Genomic DNA, 19261 nt, shown 5'->3' with positions numbered 1-19261 from the left:
CACAACTCCTTCATCTTTGAGCAAAAGGAAGAAGACTCTGCGGTCCATGCCTCAACCAAGCATTCATTGTTCTCTTACGGAAGCTCCCCTGCACATCAGAGCACTTTAAAGACGGGCTTCCTATCTCAGGCTCCTTTCTCCACCCAGGCCTAATAAGTGGGAGGGTATAGAACTCTTTCCAGAGTGCTCCAGACAATGGATGGAGAACACGGAGACTGTGGGAAGGCGTGTGATGGAGAGATACAGGCACCAGTCTAGGGGTGGGGAAGCTAGGCTGCGGCTTGCCACCTTCCAATAAAGTCATTTCCTGATCCCCACCCAGCTCCCTTTCTGTTTCAGTGAACTTAAGCACTGGGCCACCCTGTCATACCGCTCTGCTCCTCCCCCAAGTCCTCCCTAACCCTTCTTTGCAGACTGAGGCATGGACACACCTCAACTTGTAAATTCCCTTCTTTCCCTTTAATATGGGGGAGGTTGTTGGAAGAACAGGATTTGGGGGTGCAATGTCCAGTGGGCTGGGTTTCATGTGACAGGCATAGAGGCTGGAGTAGAGCCTGGCTCAGCCTTGCACGACCCTCCTCCACCCTAGGGCCAGGACTGGGTTGGGGCATCGGCGGCTCACAGATTCCCCAACCACGCTTTAAACTTCCACTGAGCCTGGCTGCCTCAGGTGCTGCTGGAGGAGCTGGATGTTGTGCAGTAGTTTCTTCTGGTGGCCAGCTAGGGTGATGCCCAGGCCTGGCAGGTCTCTGGTGGGGAAGGAGTGGATCAGACTTGGACCAGCGTCTTTAATATCCCAGATGTACCCCCTCGCCTGGGGCCCAGAGGGCTCACCCTCCCACCTCACCAACTCTGCTTACTGCAGGCTGAGCTGAGCCACATCACTGAAGGTGGAAAGACCAAACTTGGAGAAGTTGTCCTGGTAGCACTCTAGTCCAATGGCTGAAAGCCAGGCCTGAGGAGAGTCCAGGCAAGGAAAGTCCAAGGCCACAGGGTTCAGAAGCGCCTGGGAAGGCCTAAGGTGGGGAGGAGCAAGCAAGTCAGGTTTCCTCTTCATCTTATTCTCTCTGCTCAATTTTCCTTTTGGTTTCTATCCACCCTCCCTGGCTTTCCCAGGCTCCTGCCCCAAGTTTCAGACCTGTCCCCGGATCCAGCTTCGGCCTGGAGGGTATCAGGCTTGCGTATCATCTTGTCAAATGCAGCTACCAGCTGGTCAAAATGAGGCCGACGGGCACGGTCCTTCTGCCAAGTGTCTAGCATCAGTAGATGTAGTCCAGGGGGGCACCCTGGAGGTGGGGGCAGCCGGAACTCCTGCTCTATTGCGTTTAGTACCTGTAAGTCAAGAGGAACATTTGATGAGAAGGATTGCTGGTACGAGTGTTGGAAAAATGGAGAATGGGCCAAGTTTGGCAACAGCATGAAGTTGAAGTAGACAGGGAATTACAAATTATGGAACGTTGCAGTCACAGGTCTTAGAATAACATAGCTCCGAAAAGGGTGGGCTTAGGATATGATGAGACCAGAGTGGGACATCAGCAAACGTCTATGTCAGATTCACCTCCTGCTCATTCATGTCCCAGTAGGGCCGTTCTCCGTAGCTCATCACTTCCCACATGAGTATCCCAAAGCTCCAGACATCGCTGGATGTTGTGTACTTCCCATGTGTAATGACCTCTGGGGCTGCCCAGCGAAGCAAGGAACTTGACCCCTAAAGCGCAGAACCAGAGGGAAACTAATGACAACCATATTCATTGGGGAACGGAGATGCTCAGAGCTTTGGGGAGTCTCCCATCAGCATCTCCTTCAAGAGCCTGAAGAGTAGACACACATCAAGATGCAGAATCAAGGCTTTCAGAATATAAAACTGGACAAGGTCATGGGGCTTGAGTAGGGCATTTGGGTTTTAATATCACTATGCTGACTCTGAAGCCTGCACCACCTCTGCATTGACAGCAAGGAGGAACTGGTACTAGTTTTACCAGTCTCCTGTGCTCCCCCCCCCTTTTTTTGGCTTCTTAAGTTCCTCAGTTGCCCTTGGTCCAGACATCCCCTCCTCACTGCATGACTAAATCCCTAGCCCCCAGGATACCCTACGTGCGGCACCCATCCCATATTCTAGCTGGTCCCCCACCAGCACCTGCTGAAGGGCATTGACACTCCAAGGCCCTGAGCTCACCTGAGGACTGTGGCCGAGACGGGCCACCTTACACACCAGGTGGCTGTTCACTAGTACACTCCGGGCTGAAAGGGCGCGGTGAACAAAGGCGAAGCTGGACAGGTACTGCATGGCAGCAGCCACACCCCGCTGCATAGCCACCAGCTGCAGGCTACTGAACTGGCCTTCTCGCTGCTGAAGAGCAGAGAATAGGGGTCATCAGCAGGGTAGACACACTGCAACACACACATCAGCAAACAAGGGCAGTTGGGGGCAAATTTGGGAATCACAATGGCCTGTGAATGAAGGATGAAGATCATGATGGAGGAAGGCATGGAAAGACCGAGATGGACAATCGTCCATCCCATGACAGAAGACGGGACAGAGACACAGGCTCTGTCTTCTGGAAAATGTGAGTGCTCCAAACTTTCCTCAACCCATGGGCCTTCCTTCACCAGCGCAGAACTGACCCTAAGGAAGCTGTCCAGGGGACCAAGCTCCATGAGTTCTGTCAGCACCATGACAGGCCGACTCTTAGTGACCACGCCTTCCAGCCGCAGGATATTGGGGTGCTGGAACTGGCCCAGCAGTGCTGCCCGACCCAGAAAGGTCATCTTCAGGCTCTCAGCACCCCCAGCCCACAGGGCCTGGATTGCCACAGCTTGTTCCCTCCTTCCCCGGGGTTGCAGTCGGCCCCGACGCACTTCTCCAAAGGAACCTGGAAGAATTGATACCGACGTGGATAAAAGGATTGAGGTATTCAGCTGTGCTGAGAAGGGATCACTAGGCGGCCCTCTCAGATACCTCAATCCCCTTAAATACCTGCCCCAATGACTTCCTCAATCTTGATATATGTAGGGTCAACCTCTCGAGCAAGCTCTCTGATGGCCTGGCAGGGGTCGTCATATGTGGAAGGGTCAATGTAATACTTCACTCCAAGTCCTGAAGAGTGCAGTGTGCTATGAGAGTATGCTGCAAGCATGAGCACCCAAATACCCAAGGCACACCCTTCTACCTCTGGAAGACGGTGAGGAAGAGCCCCTTCCTCACCAGGCAAGTGCCTAGCTCCAAGCCCACAATCCCAGTCAGTCCCTCTCCCCTTCCCGACCTGGGCTGCTGTATTGCTGCAGTTGCTCTGTGTAGCCCGTCCCGCGACGCTTCCTGAGAAGTAAACCAATAGCCGAGAATGACACTTGTTTCTGTTGGCTTGCATTGGCCCCGACCACCCCGGCCAAGTAGACAGATTTCCAGCCCGTGGGTCTAAGGATTGAGGGGACGCTACTAGGCCCCTCCTTCCCACCTTTGCAATGAACTAGTAGAAGGATGTGTGAAGTGCTGCGGGGGTTCCTGGGTTTGTCAGGACTTGAATGGTACTAGGGTAGGTCGGATAGGAGTGACAGGGGCCTCACCGCTGGAAGATGACAGCCAGTACAGTGATGGCTGCCAGTAGAAGGAAGGCCAAGGCCCCCAGGATGGAACCAATCACCAAGGACAGCTTCTCTGGAAGCTGGGAGGACAGCTCACCTGAGGGATCAGTGGTAGGTCATGGGGAGGGGACAGGCTTTTTTTGTGTCCACATGCCTCTGATGCTCTTGGACGTCCACAGCACCACATGCACACATGTCACATGCACACTCATCCACTTGTGCATCCTTCCAGTTCTCCATATTCAAGAACTGCCCACACCACATGCATTCACATCTACAACCCCACTCATATTAATCCACAGCCTCCCTCTCTACTCGTCCAGCCCCTAAAGTCAGGAATCACCCACAGCACACTTCTTTCCCAGACACTCTGGTCTGGAGGATGGATGACGGGACAAGGTCTGTCCCGATGGGCTTTGAGTGTCTCAGGACCCAAATGCCCATCTAGGCTTCCTCTCACCTTGAGGCAGTGTCTGAAAATAGACTTTGCCCCCATAGGGGCCATGGCCAGCTGCAGTCCGTGCCCGCACCTGGAAGCCATAGATATGGCCAGGGCTCAACCGTGTCACAGTGGCAGTGTTCGTCTCACTGGTCATGGTAAAGGAGTGGGATTCATCTTCTGCCTAGGGACAACAATCACTCACTCATTTTGCCCCTGTTTTATCTCCTAACTGGCTCTGTGATATCCCTGGTCCCTCAGGTTCTGGGCACCTCTTCCCCCTCTTCCACAGCCATGCCCGTGCAGGGTTGGGTTTGTAGGGAGTGGCTGAGCACTTTCACTAGTTCTGCTGAAGTGGGCCGACTCCCTGCCCACCTGGTCATAGTAGCGCAGCTGGTAGTCGAGGATGTTCCCATTCGTTTGCTCAGGCTGTGGCCAGGACACTGTGATGCTGTTGGCTGCACGGCTCACCTGGTGCATCACAGGGACGGCAGAAGGGACTAAAGGACAGGGTGGAGGATTAAGGTTGGGTAGGTGGGGGGCGGGGTAGTCTGGAGTCTCTGCAAGCAGCAGCACCCAAGGGTGGAGGGGACAGAGTTCAGAATGTGATGTCTAATGCAGGCTGCCTGGAAAGCAGGCATGGGGAAGAGGGGATCGGAGGAGCTGAAGCAAGCTATCCTTAAAGAGGAGGAAAAGAGCTCACCTTCATGGCTGGTGCTGACATTGATAGCTGCTGCCTGGGGAGGGTCAGGGCTGAGCTCAGACACCCCATTGACAGCCTGCACTTCCAAGATGTACGGCACATGTGCGCGGAGCCCCCCAACTAACACTCGACTCTCGGTCAGGCCCCTCTGGCGGGGGTCGAAATGCACCTCATCCCTGCAGCGGCGACACGTCCCCCCACTGCTGGGCTCTCCATGACCTCCACACTCCTTGCATACGACATTGAAGAGCAGGTCCCCTCGTCCGCCCAGCTCCTGAGGCAGGCGCCAGTGCAGCATGAGTGCCGAGCCTTGCACCTCAAACCATAGCTCCCGGGGAGCTGATGGAGGACCTGGAAGGGGTGTTTTGGAGGTGGGGATTGTGAGGTGAAGGTGATTAAGGTACAAAGGAAGACAGAAGGTGTGGCCAAAAGAGCAGAAAATGGGGCCAGAAAGAAGGATAGATAAAGAGGAAAGTGTGGGTCATGAGTGGAGGGGACCAAGAAAACAAGAGAATAAACACAAAGTCATTCAAGTGAACTCCAAAGACCCTTTCACACCCAGTATTAAATTAGGACCCCTAAATCCTTACCCATTCCCTGATTTAATGTGTTGAGCTGAATTGAGACTCACCAGTGCAGGGAGCCTCTGGCAGGTCTGAACTGGCCCTGTAGAAGCCCTGGAGACATGGGCAAACTGGGGCTGCAGGGTCAGGGGAGTGGCTGCGGGCTGGACACGGAGAACAGGGAACATTCCCAGCCAGGGCCTTATAGGATCCCTCAGGGCAGGCTAAAGAGGCAAGAGAATAAGGTGTCAAGTCTACTCCATCCACTCACCCTGAGTTTCTAGCCATCTGTATAAGGTGTCCTTTGTTCCCCAGAGACGGTTCTTTGTCCTGAGACCCAGTCTCCACCTCCTGTTTTGTGCTGCATAGATCAATTTATTCAGTCAGGGGACAGAATTCATTTCCACTTATGAATAGTTGCATGTGATGGGGGCTGTGGTCAGGGCAAGCCCAGAAGTAGGTGTTACTGGACGGGATACATAAATTCTCCATAGTCCTGTCAGCCTGTCTGCTACTATTGCCTACCTGCCTCACAGCCATCAGTTTACAATGAATCCTTCCCAGTCAGGTAGATTATGAGCACAGAGGAACCCACATCAAACAGCCCCAGAACAGAGCAACTTTTACTCTCTGTCACTTCTTGGGCCTATAGTCTTCAGGGCACAAAGTATGGAAAAACTATAGAAATTTCGGGAAAGTACAATGAGCAAGTCTGTATACTATAGAAAGTAAAATTGAAGAAAATGAGACCTTTCCTGGGGTGGCTTATTTCAGATATTCTGTGGACAAAGCCAGACGTGGGGGCTTCAGAAGAGGGACCGAGGCCAAGCGGCCATGGGGGAGGCCTCACCTTGGCAGAGCTTGTCTCCACGAGCAGGCTGATATCCAGGTTGGCAGCGGCAGCCTCCCACAGCCACCATCCACCTGCCTTCCCCATTACAGTGTAACCTCGGGGGGCTGCCCCCTGCCTGGCCTCCTACGCCATCCTCCTCTGGTTCTGCGTGAGCTACGCAGGTGCCCACGGCTGCCACTAAAGAGGCACCTCCAGCTCCACTGGCCTGCGTCTCGGGAAAAGAGGCAAAGGCACGCAGGACGGAGGGACAGGTGTAGGAGAAGAGCTTGACTGCCACAAGGGCCAGGCAGGCCCCTGTGTCCTGGAAGGCCACATAGAAGCCACGTTGAGTGAGAGGACCAAAGCTGCGCTCTTTGACATTTAGCTGCAGTCCCACCCGCTGACCAGTCCTGTGGGGTCCCACGGCCCACGAGGAAGAGGAAGAGGAGGCAGGGAAGCTCTCATCTGCAGCAATGGTGTCCACTTTGGTCCAGCGTTTGAGGTGCCAGGCCGAAACACTGTCAGGACTGTCTGGCTCCTCCGCCTGCCGGTAGTAAAGGGTGAAGGTCTCTCGGCAGGTACCCCCGCTCACACCCAGGCTGGAGCAGGCGCGTACAGAGAAGTGAAGGCGGATGTGAGCCCTCTGGGCCCCTCGACGCTCCACAAAGTGTGTCTGCAGCCAATTGTCCTGGCCAGAAGCAGGAGGGAGCCCTGCAACGTGGCAGGCTTCGAAGGTCCGAGTCAGGCGGCGCTGGTCGTCTAGAACACTCACCTCATCCCACTACAACGGGAACCGGGAAAAACAATAACTGCTCAGAGTGTGCAGAGGGAGGTGACAGTGGGTCATTGTGGGACTGTATCTCTTACACTGAGATTTAGCATTCGTGGCAAGCAAAGCACAGAGAGGATACACTGAAGTTCTTTCTGTTCCCTACAATGGATAGAGCCTTATCTCACACCTTTTATCCAGGATTTCCTCCCTCAGTTCCCCTTTCTGGAGTACAGTGTGGGCCCGGAGGAAGGGTTCAGAATGAGGGGTTGCACTCACCCCACCTGGTGGGTAGGTGAGCCAGCCAATCTCCGAGGTCTCTCCTGTGGTATCCAGCAGCACCTCTGTTCCAACATAATGGGACACATTGTGTCAAGCCTCCAGCTGGCAAGGCTACTCCCACTCCATTCCATGGAAAACTAAATACTGTCTCTCCCAGATCCATTTAATTTGCCCGCAGGAGCTCCATATGTGTGAAGATCCTGAGTCTAAAATACTTGATACAAGTTCTGTTCACCACTCTCCCCATAGCTTTGCTTCCTCGACATCTTGACTCTTTTCTGCATTTTTACTCCTGTCCTCCATCTCCTCTCCTCTACCCCTTCCCCTGACCCCCCTCTACCTCACCTGACTCCACTGGCTGATGGGACTCTCCTGCCTCCCCCTCCTTACCTTCCAGAGCTAGAACTGAGGACCCCAGAACCAGGAACCACAGACTGCACACCATGCCCGCCACTCTGATCCCTGACCCAGCCGTATCCTCAGTAGCCATGAAGTATCTTCGCCACTCCCACCATTGCCTCGGCCACGGCCCTGTTCTGAGGCACAGCTATGGCTTTCAGAAGACCTGGTGTCTATAGCCAGAATTGCTTCCTTGGGAGGACACAGGATGAAAAGACACAGAGAGAAGAAGCCATTTTTCACACACTGTATAGGGGCCCAATAGTACCTGCTCTCTAAGTCTCAAACACCCCCCCCCATCAGACCTTAGGCAGAAGCCAGTAAAGATTGATTCATCTGGGTCTGTTATACAAATTCTACTTTTCTATGGAACAGCAATTATAAATCTGTAGGTCCTGATTCCTTTAGGGGTTGAAGGACCCTTTGGCAGGGGTCATATATTTGATATCCTGCATAGCAGATATTTACATTACAATTCATAACAAAATTAGTTATAAACAGTGAAAATAATTTTATGGCTGGGGTCACCACAAGATGCAGAACTGCATTAAGAGATTACAGCATTAGGAAGGTGAGACATATGCCAAACCTCCATCTTAACCCTTTATGTAACTGTGTCTCAAGGCCCTCCTTCTTGGAGAGGAAGCACAACAAAGTGCCGATTCAGTCTTACCCTGCTCGTCTGAAAGGAGTTATTCCAGTCTGTTCTCTTCATTTACTCTGCACCTTTCCTCCAGCAACCGACCTGTATGGTAGTTAGAAGTCTTTTCTCATTAAAAGGAGATATGCAAGAAGCAGTTCATCCTTATGGGCCCGTGGGTTCTCACTAGGACCCAGCAATTGCACCCTGAACACCCTAGGCATTTCCCAGAGACAGTGAAGCAAAGGGGACAAAGGAAAACGGCTTTGGGATATGAAGGGCAGGGAGGTGGGAGAACAGATGTAAAAAGAACACAGGCCTGGGAACTCTGACCGATAAATGAGGCTGTGTTAAGGAGAGGAGCTATGTAGGTCTGGCACTCATTCCGAACAAAGGTTCTCTTCCCAAGGGGCATGTTTTCTCTTGGAGCTACAGAAAACTAAGCAGATAGCATAAACACATGAAAAGATGCTCCTTATTTGCTCATAACTGCAGGAAGGCATGTTAAAACAACAGTGAAATGCCATTTGTTACAGAAGGATGTTTGTGCCTTCATCATGAATGCATATGTTACAATATTATTCCCCAGTGTGATGATTTTAGGAGGTAGAGCCTTTGGGAGGTAATTCTGTATGGAGGATTTACATGAGTGATTACTATTCTCAGAAGAGACTCCAAGCACTCTCTCTAGCTTTCTTTCCATGCTGTGAAGGTGCAATGCGTAGAGGACCGTCCGAAACAAAGAAGATGATCCTCACCAGAATCCAGCCATGTCGGTACCCCGATCTCTGGACATCATCTGAATGGTGAGGAACACACTTATATTTCTTATTAGTTGTTATTGCCCAACTGATGGGCCTTTGTTGTTGTAAGTTGAAATAATTACCTTATCATTTTAGCCTATGAGATTGAGAACACAGTGTTGGACAAGATATGATAAGGGCCCCTTCTCTAAGTTGTGCTGTTAAATTCATATTATATATGCATGTAGAGAATGGCTGTCAATAGCTGGTAACTTGACATCTAGAAGTACTTTGCATATCATGGACTTGCATTGTATTTGCTTAAATAACAGCACTTATGATACGGGGGTGGGGTGGGTAGAACAGTGCAGGGGATTGGACAGAGGTCTATTACCAAGCTTTGTCCTTAGCCACTGTGAATTGTTTGTAAGGGGAAAAAAAATCTGTTAAGTAACTGAGCATCAGTAGGAAGATGGTTGAGAAATTATGGCACATTCTAAGCAACAATGTGAGATGTTTACGTAAGGCTATGAAAATGCTTTCCAAGGGAAAGCAGGATGGTATTAAGTAAGCTCTTACTTGCTAACTTAAAAGGAATAGCTATCGAGCTGGGTTATTTAGCTCCTGGTAGAGCATTTGTCTGGCATGTGAGGCCCTGCATTCAATCACAGCACTACAAATACAAGGAAAAGGAATACATATACATGTGAATGGAAATGATGGTGTGACACGTGAAACTTGGGAAGAAAGGAGAAGACAGAGCTGGGGAGATAGTTTCATTGTCTTCTTAATTTTTATAGTATTTCACAACTATTATCTTTTGACCTTAATAATGAATTAAGATTCCTTTTTAAAGCTGTAGCTAACACCTGCTTAGTAAAATGAATCAAAATAGTGCTTATGCTGTCTGAGTGATTTCTAGAGCCATCCCTTACAGGAAACTTTCATAACCATTAGTAAACACAGTTCTAGGCCCAATTGCCTGCAAAGGAATGGATGCTTCCAGGGCCACAGTGAGACCACAGCCACTATTGATGGTGCCCTTGCCTTTCTCTGTAACTTGGTCTCAAAAAAAGATTAGTAGGATTCATTTATTTCTGTTGGGGTAAAAAATGAGAGGCACATTGCTCACAATACTGAGAGAACCTAAGAGAGAAGCAAACATGCAAAACAAAAAGCAAAACCAGAAGCCAACTGGCAAGGCAGCCTCATTCTGGCTATAGATGGCCTGCTTGTCCCCAATGATAGAAAAGACATGTTTCCCAATGAAGTGAAGTTAAACTTAAACTGTACTTGGTCAACAGCACTGTGGTCAACAAAAGCACTATTATGCCTGCTCATCTGATGTTCTTTTCCGGGAAAAGTGTTATGTGTGTGATAATGTAAAGCCTTAAGTGTCACCCCCGTGAAGCCATCTCAGAGGGACACCCTTTGAAAACACCAGAGGGCCGATTGGTAGCAAACAGGTAACCAGTGAATTCTTCCCTCATTACCACTAATGTCCTGTCTGTGAAATAGACAACTCATGGCCTGTATAGAGAGACAAGCACTAAGCAGTTCCATGTAGAAAAAAGCTGGTAAGAAGCATAGATTCTCTGAAAACACTGCTCTGAATGATACCCGGACCATTCACAGACCAAGTAAATGCTCAGAGAAAAACTTCAGAGCTTATACAGCTATCTGAAGTCCAGTAATACTGGCTCCAGCATCAATAGTCATTCCATAAATGCCACAAAGTAATATATGCTGGAGGTGTAACCACCCCCACCCCAAATCCCAGGGCCTTAATGTCAAAACAACCCACCCAGGTTTTATCCAGGGCCACAGTCTTTAGGTACATTGTTATCAAGAGCAGAAGATGCCAGAGGCAGTCTTTTAAACAGTGAAGGCTACTTTACTGTGTGCCCTGAAGATATTCCTCAAAATAGTCTCTTTCAGGCAGAACATGAGTGGGTTCTGATTCTGTACAAAGAAGAAACAGTAAAGACTGAGCCTTCTTCCACTTACAACTGGACAATCATGGAGAAGAAATAATATCATATTAACATTGTTAATAGGACTTTTTGTTTGGAAAAGAAAAACAAGGCAGAAAAACATGTAACAGATAGCATCAGTTGTGCAATATGGAACATTCTAGAAGATGATGAGTGACAAAAATATTTGCTCGGATAAGGTCTACCAGTATAGCCTTAGCACGCAGCCCGATGACTACACAAAGCTGGCCCATCTCCAGAAGATCCAGAAAATAACAAAAGCAATGATGAAGCACGTTAAAGCTTCACAGGTCCTGTCATCAGGAACCCAGAAGGATAAAATGTAGACACAAAATACGGATTGTTATTTGAGTACTTCGGTATTTTATTTTAGAAAAAAAAATGGACCATCTTAAAATATCCAGCAGTATATTTTGATGTTTGAAATAAATCTTCAGATTCAAACCCAGAATATTGAAGATTAAAAATAAGTGTATTCAGGGGGAAAATGTTGCTGAGTCAGAGGAGGAAGTTAGATCAATTCTTGCTAATCCAACCAACCAAGTCTCCTATTTATATATTAAAAGATTCAGAGCATTCTGGAGATTGCCAGAATAAAAACAAAAAAGAAAAAAATAGGAACCTTAAGAGATAAAATAATTGCTGTCAACTGTGTCATAGCACTGCAGATTCTTCTGAAGCAAGTTCCAAAAGGAGAGCAACAAGAGACAAGACAGCACTGCTCCTCATGCCTGGAATACTAAGAAGGCAGGGCTTAGCACCTGACTTTCAAAGGTTGCTTTGCAGCTTGTAGCCACAACAGCCTCCTCATTTGGTCCAGGAGGAATGTCTTGGGCTCAGCCAAGCATCCTGCCACGGAGGGAGAAGGGATCAGCCAGAAGCCTCTGTGAGCCCCTCCCTCTTAGCTTGTCTGAGATCAGCCATTTCTGCTGCAGTTCAAGAGGGGAACTGGCCAGGATTTGGAAGTCCTCAGACTTGAGCACTATAGTAGATCTCAGTCAGGGAAACATTCATATTTCAGTTGTACATGAAGCTGTAAAAATATAAAATACCCAATATGGCAGAAGTGTGGATGTTAATGGTAGCTCAGGAAATAATCAACAGGACAGTTTTATGTGATAAAAATTACATTTTATGGTTTTGCATTTTTCTTTTCCTCAACTCCTTTTCTCGATCTATCATTTTCTGCCTTTTGGGAATGATGGAGACACTAGATCACAAGCCTAATACATTTGCTTTATAAGATAAAAGAAAATAAGGCAGGGTCTTAGGCATCGAGAACATGTCTGGTTTTAGAAACTGCCAAAACACAGAGATGTGTAACATTTTGGCTCATCAGATATAGATTGTGAATTTTGTTTTTTATGAGAACGAAAGATTTGAAAGAAATTAAATCAGCAAATCTGCAAGAGCTTTAGAAATTAACTATGTTTAAATGGAATGCTAGATGTGATAGCTTCATGAACAAACCCAGCTTATTTAATAGTTTATGCACCCTGCTCTAAATTAAAAAAAAAAAAAAAAGATGTAAGCCAAATCAGCTGAAAGCAAGGTATGAGAGAAATATATTGGATCATTAGACTTGGTTACTGTAGGAGAATGCTAGTGGAGGATGCACGGTAGGGACAGTTAACTCTACACGTGCCTCAAATGTTTTGTCCTTGTTATAATAAGCACACCTTATCTTCAAAGTTAAAGTCTAAACAAAGTAAGGATATATGGAAGGATACTTTTGAAACTGCACAAGTAGAGCCTATGTTTGTGTTTAATCTCTTTTTCCCTTTTCCCCTTTAGTTTAGGAATTCTTAACTATGAGACCCAAGGGGAGGAACTGGGAGTGGGGGAGGCAAAGGATGCCAGCAACAAAGGCAAAGTAGTTTTGCACTTGGCGGTTCTTTAAGCTTCTCTCCCAAGAAGTTTAAGTTGTCAGCATGCTTCTCTAGCTCCATGCTGGGCTAAGGACTATGTCTACAATGGGGAAGAAGGGGAACGGAGGGAACCTTGTAATACTTGTATACTTGAGACTTGTAACCCGGTCGGGAGGGGCCTCTGGCAACAGAGGGAGGCTTGGGAGAGAGATTTTCATGGGGTATGGTTACCTGCTGTCCAGCGAGGATGGGGAGCACTCCCAAAGCCAGCGACCAGTGGCTTTAGGTGGCTTGTGGTTGCTGAGCTGGTTTTGACACCTGTTAGCTGCAGGGTCAGCGTGGGAGGGGTCAGTACTATAGGCTAGTCCTCTGTCCTGTTCTGCAGCTGTCGAACACCCAGGAAATTCCAATATAATCCTTGCTCAGCTGACTGCTGCAGTCTCTACCCTTTAATCTGCACCCTGGAGATTCTCTGGTGAGCTCCCTCCGTGCTCTGGCCTTGTGCCTTGAAAAGGATCCCATGAGGCTTCAAGGCAGCCTTCAGCACAGACAGGGAGGAGGTAGCTATCATCTGACTCTTGATCTTTCTGCTGACCAAATTGGAGAAGCCAATTTGTGGATTACCTACCTGGGGATAGTTCTAGGTCCCTGGAGATCTCTAGCCTCCAAGAATGCCCTCCCTCCAGAAGCCCAGAAGCAAGCTGGCTCAAGCACTTGTACCTCCTACTCCCAGTCTTTGCAGACAGGAGAGGCATTTAAGATGCAAGCAATGAATGTATGTCTAGGTGTAACCAGACAGCCATGGAAAATGAATCACTTTGGCTGTTCACTGACTGGGGTCATAACAGTGCTGGGAAAGAGTACAAGAGAGGGTTTGGGGGCAAATAAATGAGAGCAATGAATCCTGAAAGGAGATGGCAGGAAGCCCTGGGGGCCAGGAGTAGTTTCTGTATCCGCAAATGGCTGGAAGAGTATAAGGAGACGTACATGAGATTCGGTAGACAGCAGCAAAGAGCAGAGGCATGAGTTTCAGGGGTCTAATGAAATGCTGTCCTTGCTATGGGCCCTGCTCCGTCCTCCCTGGCTGTGAGCTGCCCTCTAGTAAAATGCTTCTGCTGAATGAAGGGTGAGCATTGGGGAGAGGAAGGGGGAACCAAGGCTTCTTCTTCAAATGTTACCATAGCCCTCCTACCTGCAGTGAGGCATGGAAGAATGATAGGAAACCATACGGACAGGTTCATGAGTTGGTGAGGAGCTGGGAAAAATACTATCCCAGAGGATGGTCCTGCCTTTTCCATGCTCAGCCATCATGGCCTGTTATTCCCAGCATGCTGGTAACTCCCCTGGTCTTTACCAATCATCTACAAGGAATGGGCCAATAGACTGGAGAAGACTCATTCGTATGTCATTAGGTAGGTACACTGGGACACTCATGACAATCTCCCTTCAAGACAAAAAGCTCACAGCTTTCAAAGGTGCACAGCTTCTATGAGCAAGATTCAGTCTCTAAATGTCCAATTCAGGACATTACTGGCTCAGCCCCCAAGGACTCTCACCATCCCTACCAGCCCCACTGGTCCCTCCATTGAGAAGCATCCTCTTCCCTTCCAGAGCCACCAGAGTCAAGTTCTCCTGTTGGGCGGAGGGCCTGGGTTAACTGATTGGGAACAGGCTGGGCAGCGCTTCTACATGGGCACTGCCAGGGACATTACAACATCAGCTATGCTGGTCCCCTGCCAGCTCCCCCAGGGATGGGAGGAGAGAGGGTGCCAGACGGCCAAGATCAGTGGGCAGGGGCAGAGGCAGGCTGGGCCAAGCACTCAGATGCATAGAGGGGGTGGAGCTGGGGCAGGAGCAAGCAAGAGACTTTGTTTGCAACTGGAGGGGGCGTGCTTAAGGTTGGGGCTCAAGATCCAAGCCTCTATTTCCAGGCTTAAGGGGGCTGTAGATGTCGATTGCCCCCTGCCAGCTCCACCCAGTAGCGAGGGAACTGGAGAGATACCACAGGAGTCAGAGGCATGGACAAACCTTTTCTGAATGCTAGGAGCCTGACCTTTGTGAGGTTATCCCTCCCACCCCAACACACACACACAAACACACAAACACACACACACACACACACACACACACACACACACACACACGAAGCCACGGGCACAGGAGGGTCGCTGGAAATGTGATGGAAGAATTCTAACACCCTGGACACACAGAATAAAAAGCATCGATGAAGGCTAGAGAAGGGGCAGTCTCTCAGGAACCTATCATCGCCTTGGAGAGGTATATTCTTTACTTCCCCCTAGGAGACCCTTCTCCATGGTGTGTATAGGCCCAGGCTAGAGAGATCCTCTACTTTGCAAACCTTAATCCCTTACTTTCCAGACACAGTATCCTCCGACCTCCCAAATCCCGGGCTCACCTTCCCGCCGGCCTCCAGCTCTGCAGGTCTGCGCCCCTGAGGCCCCCGCAGTGGATCTGCACCTCGCAGATCTTTCCTAGTGTCGCGCGTGCCCTCTCTGGTCTGGGGACCTTGCTTCGCAGCGGCCCGCGTCTGCTCGCAGCTTGGAGTCTCTGGGATTTTGGGAGAGGACCCGAGGCTGCAAGCAAGGACTGCTCCCTAGGCGGGGCCCTGGGGAATCGTGCGGGGGCCGGTGTCACGATCGGAGTCGCTGAGCTCTGGTCTCGGGTTCGGACGCCCGCCGCTCCGAAGCGCTGGCTGGGCGAACGCAGCCGGGCCCGCCCCCTCTCGTCCCTCCCAGCCTGGCCCGCCCCTCTCCGGCCCCTTCAGCCGCTCTCACTCTCCTCTTCCGGGAGCCGAGCCCGCCCTCTGGGCCTAGGACCCCAGTGCGCAGCGCCTGATCCCCAGCGGGGCGTGCGGTGGAGACGCTGGGCGCGCCCTGGGCCCGCCCGTGTGCTGAGGAGGGTCGGCCTCCTCCCGCGGGTCCTGCTGGCGGAGGGGACGTGGGCAGGAGGACCGCACTTGTTAGGATCCTGGAGAAGGCGGCCAGTGGGCGCCGCTGCGAGGCGTGTTTAAAACCCTGTAGCTCGCGCCCGAGCATCAGCGGAGCAAAGCGCTACTGGCTGGCAGCTGATGGCCGGGCTGAAGCCCAGGCGCTGCGCCCCTGGCTCCTCCCTCCCTGTTCTTTAACTCTAGGCACTAAACCAGTGGGGCTTCTACTCCGGGTTGAACTGAGGTGGGCGTGAGCAGAAAAAAGAAAAAAAAAAAAAAAAAGGAGGAGGTGGAGGGAGAAACAAATCTTGGGAGCATGGGAGGGCAGAACAGCCAGAGACAGTGCAGGCGTCTGGGAAGAAAAAACGTCCCTGTGCTAGCTACAGACTTGTTTCTGTGCCTGAATCTGGGTCAGCGATGGGGTCTCTGAATTGAACCTTCAGCCGCCTAGGCAGGGAAGCCTAGGGCGGAGTCCGGGAAGTCTGATGTCTGCCTAGCGCAGACGTGGCTTGGACAAGTCGCTGCACCTCTGGGTGCTACCTCCCTGGCGCGCGCTCCGCAGAGTACCTCCCCACAGTGAAGAGAGGCCGTAGAAGGTCCACTCAGTCGGTTCCTGGAGGCAGGGGCGGTACAGAGCGACACTGCTACTAGGGAGAAACGTTTCTACCCACCCCTAACCATTTCTAAACTGGAATTCTGGTTGGGGGTCTATTGTTTAGGTCCCGCGGAGCAGGACTGCAGCCTTCGCACGAAGTGTTGCTACCACCTGCTGGTTCTTTGAGGGAGCACAGGTATCTGGTGAATTCTGCCCTGACCCCCTCTTTCTCCCCATCACATTGTCCCATCTTATACCGCCTCTTTCACTTATTCAAAGGCATGCTTATGAAAGCACTAGCTAGCTGCATATGGGCTGATCATAACTGGTACTTAAAGAGCATTTAGAAACCAATGAAAATTGTGAAAGAGACTATGAGCCAACATGCTCAAGAAACCAAACAATGAAACTCGTTGAGGCACTGAGAGAGAAACAGTTGTTAATGAGTTGAATGAGTGATAGAAAGATAAAGACAAATAACGAGTCCCTACTTGGACAGGAGGCTGTTCGCTCATAATATCGAGGATCAATTAATAAGCCTGATTAAGTTTAATGACCTGCATTTGGACCTCATTAAAACTTCAATTACACTGGTGTGTCTATAACTCGTATGTCTTCCATTTCTTTCTCTGCTTTCAGATAAAGAGCTTTCTTTATTTGTGGTCAACTCTTTCCAATGCTTTCAACGACTGAAACAAAACAGGGGGAGATGATCTTGCGTCACTTGCATTAATAGACAGTTCTACCATCTATCATCACATCTATCTCTGCATCTATGTATTTTCTGTTAGCATCTGGCATGCTGCTGATGCTCTCACTAAACATATATCCTGTACCTCCAGCCTCTCCTACATGCCTGGACACTTTAAAAAGTAATAAAGTATATACTTAAAGCATGTTTAAACATATTCATAAAACCAAAATATAGATATTTTTTATGAAGCCCAAAAATTCTAGTATAAAATCTTTGTTTCCTTTTTATTATATGACATATTACAAATTCTATTTTGTTGTGTTTTTTTTTAAGATTTATTTATGAGTACACTGTCGCTATCTTCAGGACACACCAGAAGAGGACATCAGATCCCATTACACATGGTTGTGAGCCATCATGTGGTTTCTGGGAATTGAACTCAGGCCCTCTAGAAGAGCAGTCAGTGCTCTTAACCTCTGAGCCATTTCTCCAGCCCAAAAATTCTATTTCTATTAATTTAGACTTACAAAATCAGTAAATTTTTTCTTGTTAAGAAAATCTGAATTCATCTAGTTTTCAAAAACAAAACACTATTGTATCCAGTATGCATAGAAGATTCAATTTATTATTACAGTTAGCCTTATATCCTAATCTACATGATTTTACACTAAGTTTTTCTATTTTATGTTATTATTTTATTTTATTGTGTATGGGTGCTTTGCATGAATGTATGTATACACACTTGCTGAGTACTGCTTCGCTGTGGAAGGGAAGGCACCACAAGGTTCCTGCTGGAGCAGAACCAGCAGAGAGTGTTGATGGTTACTAGGGGTAAGGCTTGTTTGTATAGTATAATAATACATATATTTTACTTTATATACATATACATATATGAATATGTATACAGTATTTACATATATATGTACACACACATATATTCCTCTGCCAGGGGGAATGTCTTCTTTGCCAAGGTTAATGACTCCATGATAATTAGGAACAGGATGAGAGCCCAGGAAATGAGAATATGTCTTTGTGACGCTGAGATTTTCAAGACAGCCCTTAAAACTGTGGCAGGGAACTCTGAAAATATCAGTTCAAAAATACGTAATTTCTCACCTATGTAAAATATAAGGATTGAAAATATGAGGGCCTTCATGGACCTAAAAGAGCAGATGTAGTTGCACTAATGAGCCAGCTTGTCAGATGGATATAAGGAAGGAGAAAAAGAAACTTAGGTAATGGTGACCTCAGGCCAAGATCCCATCCAGCTAAACTTAGTGTTTATGCTCACAAAAGCAGACAGATTTCTGAGTTCCAGGTCAGCCTCGGACAGAGCAATTTTAGGTCCAGGAATGGTGGGAGTGGTGATCTTAGGACAGGATCCCACTCAGCTAGCTTATTGTTTATGTTTACAAAGGTACACCGATCTCTGAATTCATTTGGTATGTTAAAGACAATGTGTTTGCTGTCATTCTTTAAGAATCAAGGGGCTAAGGTCATAAAATGCTGATTCATAGGATAATCAAAAGGGAACCTAAGGCAAATGACAGAATTGATATGCAAATCAAATATATTTTACTTTATGCATATGTATATATGTATTTATGTTTATGTATATAAAGTAAAATATATTTGATTTGCATATCAATTTGGTCTATAAGGGATGAACTTTCTGGAGAGCTATTACAGTTCCTGTTTGGAATAGGTCTGGCAGGTTTTCTGGCTTTGGAAAACCAAAATGCTATTTATTGTTTTTGTTTTGTTTATCGAGACAGGATTTCTCTGTATAGCCCTAGCTGTTCTGGAACTCACTCTGTAGACCAGGCTGGCCTCAAACTCAGAAATCCGCCTGCCTCTGCCTCCCAAGTGCTAGGATTAAAGACATGTGCCGCCACCGCCCGGCCCAAAAAGCTGTTTAGAGAGCTAACATAGCTCTTTTAGAATTTTCCTAGCAGCTCTTCTGACTTTGGTCAGAAAACCGATGAACTATCCAGAGTGCAGTTAGAATTTTTCCTAGCAAGAGAGAGCTATCTAGAGCAGAGAGCTGTCTCGAGCAGACTACAGAGCTGTCAGCTACACCCATCACTGACCACTCTTCTTTCTTCCACTCCTCCCTCCCAAACGTTCCTCCCTCAGGATCCCCCTAACCAAGTCAAGGCTGGCCCTTGGCACACACTGTGAGTGTGCTTAGTGCCAGTGGCCAGAAGAGGG

The 19261-nt window shown here is 48.7% G+C and overlaps 1 protein-coding gene and 1 non-coding gene across 2 annotated transcripts; one reads left to right on the top strand and one right to left on the bottom strand.

The window, feature by feature from the left end:
• Window positions 1–444: 444 nt before the first annotated feature.
• On the bottom strand, window positions 445–15566 carry Ephb6 (EPH receptor B6). The gene is made up of 18 exons (XM_052173552.1): window positions 15231–15566; window positions 8243–8314; window positions 7561–7761; window positions 7168–7232; window positions 6138–6900; window positions 5356–5511; window positions 4725–5075; window positions 4397–4521; window positions 4043–4205; window positions 3565–3679; window positions 3264–3316; window positions 2978–3097; window positions 2626–2873; window positions 2177–2350; window positions 1559–1708; window positions 1139–1332; window positions 861–1016; window positions 445–749 (listed from the first exon to the last, which is right to left on the bottom strand). The coding sequence occupies exons 3-18, from the start codon at window positions 7658–7660 to the stop codon at window positions 641–643; spliced, it is 3042 nt and encodes a 1013-aa protein (XP_052029512.1). The 5' UTR covers window positions 7661–7761; window positions 8243–8314; window positions 15231–15566; the 3' UTR covers window positions 445–640.
• A 3405-nt stretch (window positions 15567–18971) lies between these two features.
• On the top strand, window positions 18972–19033 carry LOC127679506 (U7 small nuclear RNA). Its single transcript, XR_007976810.1, has one exon. It is a non-coding gene; the product is annotated as a U7 small nuclear RNA (small nuclear RNA).
• The last annotated feature ends 228 nt before the right edge of the window (window positions 19034–19261 follow it).

This window comes from Apodemus sylvaticus, chromosome 2 (genome assembly GCF_947179515.1).
Source record: "Apodemus sylvaticus chromosome 2, mApoSyl1.1, whole genome shotgun sequence".
Lineage (NCBI taxonomy): Eukaryota > Metazoa > Chordata > Mammalia > Rodentia > Muridae > Apodemus > Apodemus sylvaticus.
This window is presented reverse-complemented; position numbering and strand designations above follow the sequence as displayed.

Coding starts and splice junctions, on each gene's coding strand:
- Ephb6 (XM_052173552.1), bottom strand. CDS start 7,660: ATGGCTACTGAGGATACGGCTGGGTCAGGGATCAGAGTGGCGGGCATG. Junction 3,317..3,564: donor CTGGCTGTCATCTTCCAGCG/GTGAGGCCCCTG, acceptor TTTACTTCTCAG/GAAGCGTCGCGGGACGGGCT. Junction 1,017..1,138: donor GAAGCTGGATCCGGGGACAG/GTCTGAAACTTG, acceptor TCCCCACCTTAG/GCCTTCCCAGGCGCTTCTGA.